We start from the raw sequence: 13,936 nt of genomic DNA, 5'->3' as shown, positions 1-13,936 counted from the left end.
TTGTCCCATGTGTGTCAAGGATTGTTTTTTTTTCAGGGTAATGACTCTTTTCTTTATTGTCTCAGTGTCTGTTAAGCATTTTGAATTCATCCTCTCCTTGCTCATCCTCTGCTCTCCTCCAAAAACAGTCAATCAAACTACAAGACAGCCACTGTTCCAACCTCAAGGTTTGGCAGGTATAGTAAACAAAGAAAGGAAAGAAAGAAAGAAAACATACCTGCCTGGCATCATGATGCTAGAATATTATGTGGTCATCAGAACACACCATCACCATGTAAACGTATATTGACATGTGGGAGTCAAACTGACTGGAATTTGTTTATATTAAATATTTTTATACATTTTTTTATTTAAATTTTCATCTCATGTTAGTTTCAGTTCAAGAAAGGATTATGGTTTTGGTTGAAATAGATATTCTTACAGCTGCATCAAGGTAAGTTGTACCAGCCAATCAGAAGAGTTGGCAGAACTTTGCAAAAGTCAAAGAGAATCAATAAAATAACTGAAACCTCTTGTGAAATCATAAATCTTTTAAGTTACTCTGGAGAATTATTGCTGTTAAAAGTGTAAAAGTTTCCCGAAAATGTTTAGGTGCAGATTTTTACACAGCTCAAATAACATTTTCAGTTATATGAAGTGTATTACTAATGTCATCACCTCTTCCATGTTTTGCTGGGAACACTGCACGCCTCACTGCGCCTCACTGCATGTCTTATTTATCACTGTTTCTGAACAGGCTGCATGCAGCAACAACAGGAGGCTGAGAGGTTACAGACTCATCAAAGCACTGCAGTGCATGAGCACTGGAAGCCACAAGATTACAAGAACTATTAATGAATTCAAATCATCAGTTCCTCTAGTGTACATTTAGTTTCAAAGCTTTCTAAGACAACTGTCTGCATGACGCCTCATTCAACCTGCCATTTACGAACCCACAGCATTTCCACCAATGCCTGTTTTCTGACAGAAGAAGTGCAGTGAAATAAATGCCTCCTGACTGACAGGACCTTCGACCCCCTGAGGTCCCGAGGTTTGGAAGTAGAGTTATTATAATGTGACATGTCACACAGCAGAAAAATAGGTGTATTATAGAACGTAGAAATATAAAACAGTCATCCTTTAAACATAATTAAACCAAAGCACCTTTCAAAATCTTTGTTTTACTGGTAACAGTTCAATGTGCCATCTCGTAATTATTTTGTATAAGAAAACTTAAATCAGTCTGAATATTTAATGCAGGTTTCACAGACTTTTTTCTTTGATTAATTGAATAAAAAGAAATTGGTTTGTTTTCTTTCGATCGACCACATCAGACTGATGGCACAGAAGTTACAGAGTCCAACATTGATATCACAGACATATGTGATGTACACAAATAATTTACTGTACTGTATATATCTGTATACTACTACTATTACTACAAATAATAATAATAATAGGAAATTGCAAAAAAAATTATGTGAATAATTTGCGATTTTTGCATTAAAACATTGTCTGATTTGAGAGCAGTTTTCAATTTTAGTATACAGTAGTACGAAGAGTGTTGTTGATTCAACAGCCTTTGTCTCACGTCATAATTCAATTGTTATAGAGCACAGGAGTCACACAGAGGAGCATCTGCCACAAATGTCCAGCATTATGTGGCATGAACATTACTAAATTAATACAGATGGAAGTTTGGGACTTTGCAGGCATTGCTTATTTCAATGGTTGCTGAAATGGAAGCCAAACAAGTAGATTTAGCTTTGGGGTTTATTTTTATGCTCTCGTTTTGAGTGTTTGTTTTGTTTAAGCAGAGCCTTTGGTAACAGTTTCTTAATTATTTTAAGATTTCAGGCAGAGCGTCTGACATCCCTGGTGTAGATCAGTCACCTTTGGAGCCTTCTCCAGACTGTCCGCACATCAATAGTAGTTGTTTATGTAGGAAACGATGCAGAAGTAAATGAATGTGGTTTCAACTCAAAGGGAACCAGATGGTGGATACTAAGCCAGAGGGTGTGAAGGAAGCTTTTCTGTTCCATTACTTCTGCTGACATACATGTCATATTTCTTGTCACCACCACTTTTAATATTCATACTAAATGTTGTACACAATATGCATACAGTTCAGAAACACAAAAGTGATCTGGTGGTAACTTTAGTTTAAATCTGTTTGAAGGAATGAATTTTGTTGTGTTGAAAGTGATTGAATGATTTTGTTCTAGTAATCTTCACCCCACCTAATCCTGGCTTCATAAACCTGTGAAACTGGCACTTAAAAGAATCTCGTTCTTGGTGTTTGTACTGTAACCATGGAGACTGACGCTGCCTGACCTCTGAATTCTGATGAGTTGTTGCCCCCTACCGCATGTTGTCAGCGGTGCAACGACAAAACATCACTGGTGTCCTCAGAGGGCCAGATGTAACTAATAAATGTTACTGACTTTAACTCAATGTAATGTAACATAAATGTAACTACTCCTTAATGTTAAATAACTCTGAATTTATTACCTATTAGTACAAATACTACAGTTGCACTGAAAAAATATGTTTGCTTGTTTCTCTGTTATAACATAAATCCTTTTAACTTGTCAGGTACTGAAACCCACAGAACTCCATCAATCATGGATCAAACTATCCAAGTAATAAAGAAAAATAACATCAAACACAAGTTAGGACATTAACTTTGTTTTAATTACTGTATTGTGAGAAATGTATTTTTGGTCAAATCAATACATTGAATGCAATGTATTGATTAAATGGTTTAGTTATTTATTTCTTTTCTGTTAGCCCCTGCAGCTCCTCCATGTGTGCATTTATTGACATCATTAAGTCATTTATTTATAAGTCACGCGTCTCTGTGAATGTCTGTGTGTCATGCTTCGTACCCCCTTAGATAAGTTACTGTTTATCACTGGCTCTTTGCACATGTTCTTCGTAATGTATTGTGTGCGGGAGCGGCCCGTTAAGAAGGTAACCATGTGACCGAGGCAAGCATCTTGCATCAAGAGTGACTCAGACAGATGCTGCGGAGAGAATCATTCCAAATCAGATAGTAAATAAAACAGAAATAATGTAAATTATGCATTCTTTGAGTGCGACCCAGTACCAATTGACCCACAGACCGGCACCGGTCCACAGCCCGACGGTTGGAGTCTGATGGTAAGTTACATTACAATTGTACAGTATTTTATTTCATTTGCGTTTGTAAGTCCTTTAATTTTCTGGTAAGTCTATGAGAATAGCACTTTTATGTTTACAGTAGTAATGGAATTTAAATTACCTCAAATGAAGTTTATAGATTGAAATTTAACAAATAACAACGTACAAAAATTCCTCTTACGAACAACTTCTGGGAACCAATTGTGTTCGTAGATTGAGGCCTAGTTGTACAGGCAAACACTAGCTACAGACATTGATGATTATGTTACTGGCATGAGAAGTGACAGAATAAAAAGTGATTGACAACTTTTTTTATTAAACGTGAGTTCACAAAGCCACCATACTGATGATTTATGAAGTAGAATTGTAATTAGATATATAAAAAGTGAACAGCTGATGTAGAACATAGAATATTAACTGGATTATCGCACCATCATGATAGCACTGTGATCATCACTTATTGTTAAAAAGGACGCTCCTGCTCAGTCTTCAGCAGCAAAAATAAAGCAAACCCTGATTCTCAGCACATGCCCACAAATCTCAAAAAAATTAAGTACAAATTTTAAAAACACTGCAATAATTTATAAACACCCCCACCCCCCTTTATTAAGAACAATCCAAAATGCTTCATCTGGTGGATATCAGCAAAACTGCGAGACAAAGAAAACAATATTAACAGACCGACAGGCGGAGATGGATGGATGGATGGATGGATGGTTGGATGGATGGATGGATGGATGGATGGATGGATGGATGGATGGATGGATGGATGGATGGATGGATGGATGGATGGATGGATGGACTGACTTACCTTCCAGCGATTACCGCACTCATTACACAGAACAAATGTGGTCATTGGCTCATCAGCACTGCGTGTCTGCACCTAATACACAAACACACAAACACACACACACACACACACACACACACACACACACACACACACACACACACACACACACACACACACACAGTATATTCCAGTGCTGCCTGAACTGAAGCACAATCATAAAATCTGATTGAGTTGATTGAGTCTTGTAAAGTGCGTGGCAGATTTTTTTAAAAATTCAAAAAGAACAAACTAAAATAAAAGGCTATCTGTAACCATGGAAATTAAAAACATACAAATATATAGTATAATAATTATAGTAAAATGCATTTATACTTCTATCAATATTGTTCTCAAAATTATCAAATTAACCCACATAGTGGCCAGTGGATTTAAAACTTGATAGTGAGTAATGTAATAATATATTATTAGATCATTCTAATTTTATTTTGACCCTGTTTTTTTCTATGTTCATGTGTGCTGTGCTCATCTGTCTCGCTACCTGGTTGTATGTGCAGTTCTTCTTTTTGCACTTGCTGCACTGCAGCAGGTCGGTGGTGGTGCCACCGGTTTTGGCCATTTGGTGTTCCCTGATGGCCTCCTGGGTCAGAACGTTCCTCAGCTGCTTCAGCTCATCACTGGCCATTTCCTACATGAAGACAGATACGTGAGGAGACAAAAGAGATGGAATGATGTGAAGCATTAAATGGTGAGTTCATGAGAGGAGCTCGGTGGTTGGCAGTGTTTTCTACCTCAGCAGACATGGAGGCGATGCGGCTCAAGTCAATGGTTCCTGCGAGGACGTTTCTACGGAGTCCAGGGTTCTTTGGGTCCTTCAAGTTGCTGATGCGGCTCCGGACTCTATTTTTATATTTCATGTCTGTGGCCTTTATCTCCTGGTAAATATGTGCAACAGTGCAGTCAAGGAAGATTTGATCATGAAGATAAAAGCCACCAATCATCCATCCATCTCTTTTCTTGAAGACGAGATGACCGTAAGCGTCTCCACTTTTCCGTCTTGCAGGTCAAGGATTATGCTGGAGCAAATCCCAGCTGGCTGTGGGCAAAAAGTGGGGTATACTACAAACAACCACTCACACATGGTCAATTCTGATGTGACCAATTCACCTAAAGTATATGTTTGTGGAAGTGGAAGGAAGCTGGAGAACCAAGGGAGAACCCAGAAACAGAGAGAATACACAAACTCCTGACAAAAAGGACTCGAACCCCAAACCTGCGTGCTGTGAGGCGATTGGGCTTCCCACTGCTCCACCATTCTGCCCATTGACTACACCAATGATCATTAATACTGACTGATCAGATTTCTATTTTTTAATCTGTACACTTACAAAGCAGACTGATTTTGTCGCAAACCCCATCACTATCACAACTATGACATTCAATTATCTTGTGCTCCTGGTATTACCTCATAACTCATTGTGTTTTCATGCTGTGCAGTGTGTTAGAGGGTTTTGCTGTCTTTGAAGCACAGAAAAAGTTATTCCATTCCTGAATGTTGCCCTTTTCACCCAAACAGTAATCATAACTCAGTTTATTTAGTGCTTGTTTTGTGTTTGACAGTTGATTACTTTGATTACTTTTGGTTAGGCCTAAGTATAGGGAGCCTAAACAGGGGAAGGTTTGTGTATATTTATAACCGATTAGTTGGGTCATTCATTCACAGCTGCAAACTAGAACCAAGGCAGTCACAGACTGCAACATCCTGCGACACCCCTGAATTCAAAATTTTAACCTGACGTACTTGCATAGGTCAAAGATCAAAGCTAGTGCTCTGATCTATGGTCTTATTCACATTGGCCTTCTCCCTCGTCTTTCTAACTTATCCTGATTGTAAAAAAGTTGAAATTTGACCATGACCTAGTTTTCTCAAGGTCAAGGTCATCATCTCATTTTCATTCCCTTTGCCGCCAGAGTAATGTGTTTTTAGTTTCATCTTTCTATCTGCAACAATTGCGAAGATATTTGGTGGACTAAAGGACGGACTGACGGACGGATGAACGGACGAACTAACACTGACAATTACAAAATATCACCGCTTTGAAGCGGGATGTAAAAATAAAGGATATGATCTTCAATCTCTGCCGCCATGCTTTCACAGTTAGTTCCAAAATCTTTGAAGTCGTCTATGAAGACAAGAGAAGTTTTTTGTGTTGTATAACACTTTAGTGAACCTTTGTTCTTCAGATAGATGACTATTGAGTCCCACTATGCAACCTGTGTGACTTGTATCATGCTAGCAGCTGTAGTGTGAGCTCTGTGATTAAATAACATCTTGGCCTCACTGTCTGTGCGCAGGGCAGCTGCCAGCATCTCAATGCACTTGTCTCTGATGGAGTCTCGAGTAATGAGGTGAGGAGGCAGTGGGCCCCCAGGTGAGCTGAAGCTGGGCGACATGGGGCTGGTCGGGGTTGTGGGAGTTTTAGGGGTGTCGTTTTTGCCTCTCCTGCAGAGGGAAAAAGTAGAGTCATTAGTAAAGAACACACTCGAACTAGACACGGTAAAATGTATAACTCCACTTCTTTGACATGATGTCTTCCAGATTCATCTGCTCTTTATCCAGTGTAATCTCAACATGCATAACCTTTTAAACCTACTTTAATTCAAATCTGTACTACTGCAGTAATCGGTAAATGAGTGTTTTTTGCATGACCTTGAGAACAAACAAAAACAAGCAACTAACATTATCTCCATGGGGTGGATAATAACTACATTACAATTTAAAATAAATCTGCAATGGAATTTTTAACCTTACCAATGCATAAGACTTGAAGTCCATATCACCAAGTCAAATCTATGTCATTATTCAAGCAGAAATGTTTGATGGTTTTAACCTTAACCTTAGTACAACATTAGAAGCTAACATGTTCTGTTGTATGGTGTTGGGCAGATCGTAAAGACAAAACACTCAACTGAAAAGACACTAAAACATTTACACACATGTAAATAAAAAGTACTTACTTGTAATCATTGGTGCCAATCTTAATTTAAGATTGGCACCAATCTTAAATTAAATCTGTTTTTCTCATGTACTGTAGTGTTCCGTTCCATGCTTGTATTGATATCATATATTTGACATGTATTATATAATAAATGAGATAATGACCTTTGACCCCTCTTACATTTTATGCCTACAGTGTGCTACTGTATGTCAATAAAGGTGTTAGATTGAGTATTTTCATTTAAGTAAATATAAAAAAATCAGTATCCTTGATACATTTTCTGAAGCAGGTCCCATGACTTTAATGTGAAAGTATTTACAGTACCTGTCATTACTGTCAGTGGAGGATTTCCTCTGTGGAGGTCCAGGCTGGGAGGTCTTGGAGCCTTGAGACTCTCTCCTACAAAACAAATCAATCAATGTCATTCTGTCTTTGCATTAAAAGAAGCAACTTATTTTTAGTTTCAAATTTATTTAATTTTTGTATTAATCAATGCTCATTTTTGTGTTTTATTACCTGTCAGCTGTTAGCTTCTTTGGTGATGATGAGCTGCTTTTCTTTGAATCAGTGGATTCCCATCTGCAGTTGGTAAAAACCTCTTTTTCAGTGAATGTTTTTATTCAATACGTCTTTTATTTACAGATACAGCTGAGGTTCTAAATCCTGCACACCAGTACCTGTCAGGTTTGGACTCGGTTGAATTACGTTTCACAGGTTGTCCAGACTTCAGGTTACCTGACTCCTTCCTAAGTAATAAGAGGAGTGTTGACATGTTTAAAAACATTACATAGACACGTGAGATCATGTTAATAAATAAAGCAGTGTAAATCCGCAGAATAATGTTTCCTATTCCTGCACACCTGTGTTTGTCCTTCTTTACATCCACACAGGTCTTTTTGGGAGGAGATGGTTTGGAGTCAGATGAATCTTTCCTGCTAAAGGAAACATTTAATAATTTAATCCACTCTGGCCAACCATAAAACCTTTAAAGTCATTTTTTTGTGCACTTAAAACTGATGACGAGCTCTCAGATGAAGCTGAGGTGAACCAGGACATGACATCACACACATTGGTCTAACGCTCACACTCGCCAACCTTTCTCTCTTGGCTTCATCTGAGTGCTTTTTATATACTTTGCTTCCCGATGAGTCTTTCCTGCAAAATGAAAACAGTCTTTGTGGTGAAAATATCTGGTGCTATCCTTTCTTTCATGATGATACACTGAAGACCACCATTAAGTACGTATCTAAATGTTGATATATTTCTTCAGAAACAGAAATTCATTTTAAAGTCTAAAGGAGCTTATTTGTATTTCCTTTGAAGCAGTGTAAAAAAGAAAAAGATAAATCAGTATAAGTCAAAAGACCAGCGCAAAAACACTGTCTGCTTCAGTGTGCTAATATTTAGTCAGTATTCCTCCTGAGGATGAATGAGAGGCCTGATCGTTCCCTAACAGCTGACCTTTCCCTCTTCACAGGGTCAGATGTCTTCTTCTGCGCTTTAGAGTCTGATGACTCCCTCCTGTCGCAGCAAAACAACACAGGGATTCAGAGCAGAGATCATCTCTGTGATAATCAAGGCTGCTATGACATGCAGACTGTGATGTGAGGAAAACTCATCTGGAGTCAAACCTCTCTTTTTTCCCATCCAGTGAGGGACGCTTCAGGGGAGGAGGAGGGTGGAGGTGAAGAGGGAGAGGAGGAAGTGGAGCATTGGGGTCAGGAGGCTCTTTTCTAAATGAAAATACACATTTGAGCTGAGCCACATCACTTCAAAATGTGAGCGGAATTTGGGTGAGGCAAGGCTGTGGGCATGCAGACCCTGACCTTGGTGGAGGGGGATGAAGGTGAAGAGGAAGAGGAGCGATCGGAGCGTTTGGGTCTGGGGAAACCTTCCTAAAGTACAAATAATTTTTCCCTGTGAAAATCCCCTTCTTCTCACTCAGAAATTGCTCTAATAATATGCACCAAAGCCAGCCTGACCTCTCCTTCTTTGCTTCCAGAGAAGGTCGCTTTGCCGAAGGAGTGGAGGTGGGATGAGGAGCAGGAGGACAGGGATGTCTGGAGGAAGAGTCTTTACTGTCCTTCCTGAGCAAATGTCAGAACAGCAGAGATCAGCGCTGCACCTCAGGAGTCCCCGTTAATGAAGCACACAGCTCAAAATGAATGCCAAAGCCAACTAATAAAGACACACCTGTCTGACCTTTCCCAGCATGCACCATGCACACAGTTTGTCCAGTTAGGTCATGAGTCTGTTTATTACACTGCAGGAACAGACGTCAGCACAGGTGAGTGACTCAGAAACAGGTTTGCATGCAGCAGCACTGTCACCATGTTCAGGCTGGATAAAGGTGCTGACCTATCTTTTTTCAGGTCCAAAGAGGGACGTTTGATCTGGACAAGAGGCCGAGTTTGTCGAGGAGGAGAGGGGAAGCGAGTGGGATACAGAATCCTGCTGTCCAGAACTCCTCTCCTGAAATAAATAACTTGACCTGAGGATCGACTCAATGTTTCTGATGTACGATTCATTTTTGAGGCACTTTGCTCTCACCTTTCAAACATGGGTTTGTGAAGCTCAGCAGGTTTCTCTCTGTGGGGTTCACTCGGCGGTTTCTCTTGTTGCACCGTGTTTATCAGCCTCTCGTTTCTGTTTTCTTCTCTCTGTTTGCTTTTCCTTGAATCATCGGTGCAGCTGTGCTTTTTGGACTCCTCAGGGTGTTTCTCCTTTTTGACTTCTTCCATCTGCCTTATCTTTTTTAGCTCTTCCAACGGTCTTTCTTTCCGTTGTTCCGGCTTGTGTCGGTCTCTCTGCAGGTCTTGTACATGCTTCTGTCTCTTGTTATCTATTTCCAGCTGGGTGTCCCCCGCAGCTCTTTGTTTGTTCAGATCTTCTAGATGCTTGTCCTTTCCAATTTCTTGGGGATCTGTCTCATTTTGAGGGTCCTCTAAGTGCGTCTCATCTGGGTATCTCTCTGTGTTTCTGTGCTCATCATAATGTTTTACTTTTCTGTTTTTATTGGAGAGTTTTTTATCAAGGTCAATGTCTTCTGTCTGTTTGACATCCTGTCGCTTGAGACTGACAGAAATAAAGGAATTAGCAGTTTTACCAACGTCCAACAACTTCCACCAAACCCTGACAAGTTTAACATGCGTCGGATTTGTCGTTGTAATGTAATGGCTTCATTTGGCCAACATTAAAAAAATATTCAAGGAGCAGGGAGAGGAAAGAAAAATTATTTCCATCTCCATTCTCCCGTGTTTCCTTTTTCACTTCTCCCCTTGTTCCTATTTGTCTGTCCCCATCTGTGTGTTAGTTTGTTCGTCTCCAGGGTGCAGCTGATTGGTCCACTATCCAGCTCACTCCCGCCTCCTCCTCTTCTGCTCACCGGCCCTCTATTATCTCCACCTGAGTCTCCATTCAGGGTCCTTTATATCCTCTGTGGTAACATGTTCGACTCAATCTCAATATGTAATGATTTTTTTTTTGGCTTGTTTGTTTGTTTGTTTGTTCGTTCCAGACCACATATATTCTTTCCTTAATTAATTAGTTAGTTAATTAATTAATTCTATTTTTTTCTCATCCATTTAAATAGATAGATAGAAAGATCGATAGATAGATAGATAGATAGATAGATAGATAGATAGATAGATAGATAGATAGATCGATAGATAGATAGATAGATAGATAGATAGATAGATAGATAGATAGATAGATAGATAGATAGATAGATAGATAGATAGATAGATAGATAGATAGATAGATAGATAGGTAGGTAGGTAGGTAGGTAGGTAGGTAGGTAGGTAGGTAGAAAGATAGATAGATAGATAGATAGATAGATAGATAGATAGATAGATAGATAGATAGATAGATAGATAGATAGATAGATAGATAGATAGATAGATAGATAGATAGATAGATAGATAGATAGATAGATAGATACTTTATTAATCTCAGAGGAAATTGTACATCCAATTAATTATGTCATTTGACAGGAATCTACCTGGAGAAGTCTGAGCGTCATCTTGAAACTTTTCATATTAGTTCTGAAATTTTTGTTTCAGTGTTGAAAAAAAAGTATAACAGAATTGAGTTTTAGAAGTCAGTGAAGTCATTTTCTTTTTAAATTGCAGGGACAGAAGCTGCGTTCATCCACTGTCTCAGCAAAACACAAGTGAGCCTTAAGTCACTATGCATCAGTCTGTTCTAATTTACTCAGGGCAATTATTCTTTTTTTTTAGTTTTTGTTATTAATTCTAATCATCCCATCCTATGTGTCATATGCATGAGGGCATTTTGGCCACACAGCAGGAAGACAGATGAGCTGATATGGATCTTGATTTCTTACCTTCATTATGTCTCTGGGTTAGGGTTAGGGTTTATTCAACAAATAAATGCCTGATGACCTGTGAGGGGTGAACCTACCTGCTGTGTGAGGGCGAGTAATTTGGGGAGGCAGATGATTTACTGGAGACTAAACCGTTCTTCATATCTGATGGTTTCTCAGAGTGGGAATGGCCAGAATCTGAAGGTTTGAACAAATCATATCAATATAGTCACATTTTTTACACACATACAAACTCTATTAACTGTTTATTAAATCATAAATGGTGCAAATTAGAGATCAAGCAAAGTACCAAGGAGCCTTTTCCAGTCTTTAATGAGGGCCTTTGCGAAGGAAATGACTTCCTCGTCTGAGCAGTGCTTCCTGATACCATTCACTGACATGCCGATCCTGGTTTCCTAAACACATGTTTATTGGGGGGGGGGGGTTTAAAAAAAATCACATGATTGTCAAATTGGTTTCAAATGTACTGTTTCACTTCTTTTTGGATCATTTGTCATCGGCTGATAGGTTGAAAACTGGATCTATCCAATTAATTATGTAATTTGATGCTGTATAAACATAAGACAGGAGTCTACCTGGAGAAGTTTGAGCGTCATCTTGAAACTTTTCAGTTCCCTCAGAAGGTCTATGGCTCCCTCCTGCAAAAACAAACACCAAGTAAAAGTTTAACCCGTGTTTTGAACACATCAAGTGTATAAAAACACAAATATTGCTTTACCTGGCATTTCAGCTATAAATCTTGAACGTGTTCGCTTAGAAACGTGTAATAGATGTGTACAGGAGAGGACAGACAGAATGCAAATGAGCCAACCCAAAACTAATTAGTAACTAATAAACTGAAAACGTTTCATTTTTGTAGTTCTTTTCTTCAATTTTTATATTGGTTTAGAAAATAAAAAAACAACAGTGATTGGATAAATGAAACAAAAACAAAAAAAAGCAACCCAACAGGGATGAGGTATAGCGCGTCTGCAACGGTTTGCTTTATTATGAACCCACGCTGGAAAACACTTGACGGGACGCTCCGTGGGCCGGAGTGCAGCGTCCCGTCTGGAGACGGTCTCAGCGCATAGGCCGCGGTGTTTACACTGAGTTACACTAATTATTCCTCGACATGGAAACGCGTAAAAAGTTTCGCAAAAACCTCTCAACCAAGCGCACAACACTTTACGCGTGTGATCACGCCGGGAGCGACGGAAACATCAGCCGCGCAAACACCTGTTGATCATTTGTTAGCGCACAGCCGGGGGGGGGGGGGGGGTCACATTGCAAACACGGACTTTTTACACGACAAAACGACACGATAGAAACAAGACTTTCCTTCAAAGTGAAACTGGAGGAAATCATTTCAAGAAGAAAAACATTCACGGACTTTTGTGCTCAACACGCGGTGGAGGAACAACGCGCCACCTGCGGGGTGTCAAAATACAGCCTCACCGTGTTATTTCTAGACACCATCTTGTCCAGTTTTTTTGCGATCCGGACGAGATCTTCTTCTCGCGTCATCGCTGCATCTACTTGACTTTGAACAATTCAGTTTAAAAAAGCCGAGCAGACGCCAGAAAACAAACTGGGGGAAAAAAAAAAAAAAAAAAAACCGTCCTAAAGCTTTGATCCGCGTCAGGTTGTGTTTTACGCTCAGTGTCCTCCATTCAGCACAGAGGCGTGTCTGCAGCGGGACCCCAGCTGACCAGCGGGACACGTGACCACAACTAAATATAGCCGTGAGCTCCACGAGGGACAGTGGGTGTCTAATTCTCAGGGGGGGAATAAGTAAACTTGTCCTGTGGTCACTGACTGTAGTTTTTGAATCTCATGTGCGGCAAATCCTGTCTTATTTCTTTATTCAGCAGTTATCTGCTTACCAGCGGTGCTGAGGCTTGATCACGCTTTATTACATGGTTATTACCTCGCTTACAAATTCATCGTTATTGATATAATTGTGGTCAGTGCAAAGATAGGAGGTTAAGAAAACACCAGGAAAATATTTTTACTTTCTTGGGATTAAAAAAAAAAAAAACTTCCTGTCCCAGGAAGTTTTGCGCCCTCTGGTTTGCCACCAGAGGGCGCAACTCCTCTTCTGTCTGTATCAGTAACAGCCCAAGTCCTTCCACATTTAGGCTTAAATTTTGTTTATTTTGGCTTCGAAAATGCAGATCTTGCACCCACATGTAACTCCATTTTCCATCATTTACTTCTAGCACAGTATTCTAAAGTCCTTGCACTTATTTTTGTACTCACATTGAACCGTCATATCGATTATTAGTGGTTTTTATTTTCAAATATCCTGCATGCAGAAGCATTTCATGAATGATAAAGTGGAGAAACTCTTGTTCGACGTAATAAACCTCCAGTGGTATTTCTTCAGATGGCTGCAACTGCACATGTCTATACTTGAGGCATTGCTGAGGTCTGTCAAATAAACAGTCAACGAATGAAATTACTTGTGAGGACTCGACCAACTGTTCTCTAGTTAATCCACAGTCAAATTTGTTAATTCATAATCTGTGAAAATTTCTTGGAAGCAATCACTTACAGACTGTTTTCACAGAAAATCTCTTACATGGGAAACACTCCTTGAACTGAAAGCCTCAGAAAGCTGTTCCCACCACCCCTGAGACACCCCCATGAACAAATGTTTTGATGGTCGCGGGTATCGGA

The 13,936-nt window shown here is 39.5% G+C and overlaps 1 protein-coding gene across 8 annotated transcripts; it reads right to left on the bottom strand.

The window, feature by feature from the left end:
- Window positions 1–3,437: 3,437 nt before the first annotated feature.
- Window positions 3,438–12,955, bottom strand: tcea3 (transcription elongation factor A (SII), 3). Of its 8 annotated transcripts, XM_068324208.1 has the most exons (21): window positions 12,713–12,955; window positions 11,851–11,913; window positions 11,565–11,670; window positions 11,353–11,452; window positions 9,481–10,005; window positions 9,289–9,402; window positions 8,913–9,017; window positions 8,757–8,825; window positions 8,562–8,663; window positions 8,392–8,451; window positions 8,026–8,085; window positions 7,791–7,865; window positions 7,608–7,676; window positions 7,447–7,509; window positions 7,255–7,329; window positions 6,274–6,434; window positions 6,059–6,114; window positions 4,723–4,878; window positions 4,473–4,619; window positions 3,953–4,024; window positions 3,438–3,791 (listed from the first exon to the last, which is right to left on the bottom strand). In XM_068324208.1, exons 1-21 carry the CDS (start codon window positions 12,779–12,781, stop codon window positions 3,783–3,785), a joined length of 2,256 nt encoding a protein of 751 aa, XP_068180309.1. In that variant the 5' UTR covers window positions 12,782–12,955; the 3' UTR covers window positions 3,438–3,782. The 8 variants fall into 8 exon arrangements, with proteins under 8 accessions (XP_068180309.1, XP_068180305.1, XP_068180306.1 ...); XM_068324204.1 differs by having other exon boundaries at window positions 3,438–4,024; XM_068324205.1 differs by having other exon boundaries at window positions 3,438–4,024; window positions 7,791–7,862.
- Between the last annotated feature and the right edge of the window lie 981 nt (window positions 12,956–13,936).

The sequence above is a fragment of the Antennarius striatus genome, chromosome 9, assembly GCF_040054535.1.
Source record: "Antennarius striatus isolate MH-2024 chromosome 9, ASM4005453v1, whole genome shotgun sequence".
NCBI classification, from domain to species: domain Eukaryota; kingdom Metazoa; phylum Chordata; class Actinopteri; order Lophiiformes; family Antennariidae; genus Antennarius; species Antennarius striatus.
The sequence above is the reverse complement of the archived record's forward strand: the minus strand, read 5'-3'. Positions and strand labels throughout refer to the sequence as shown.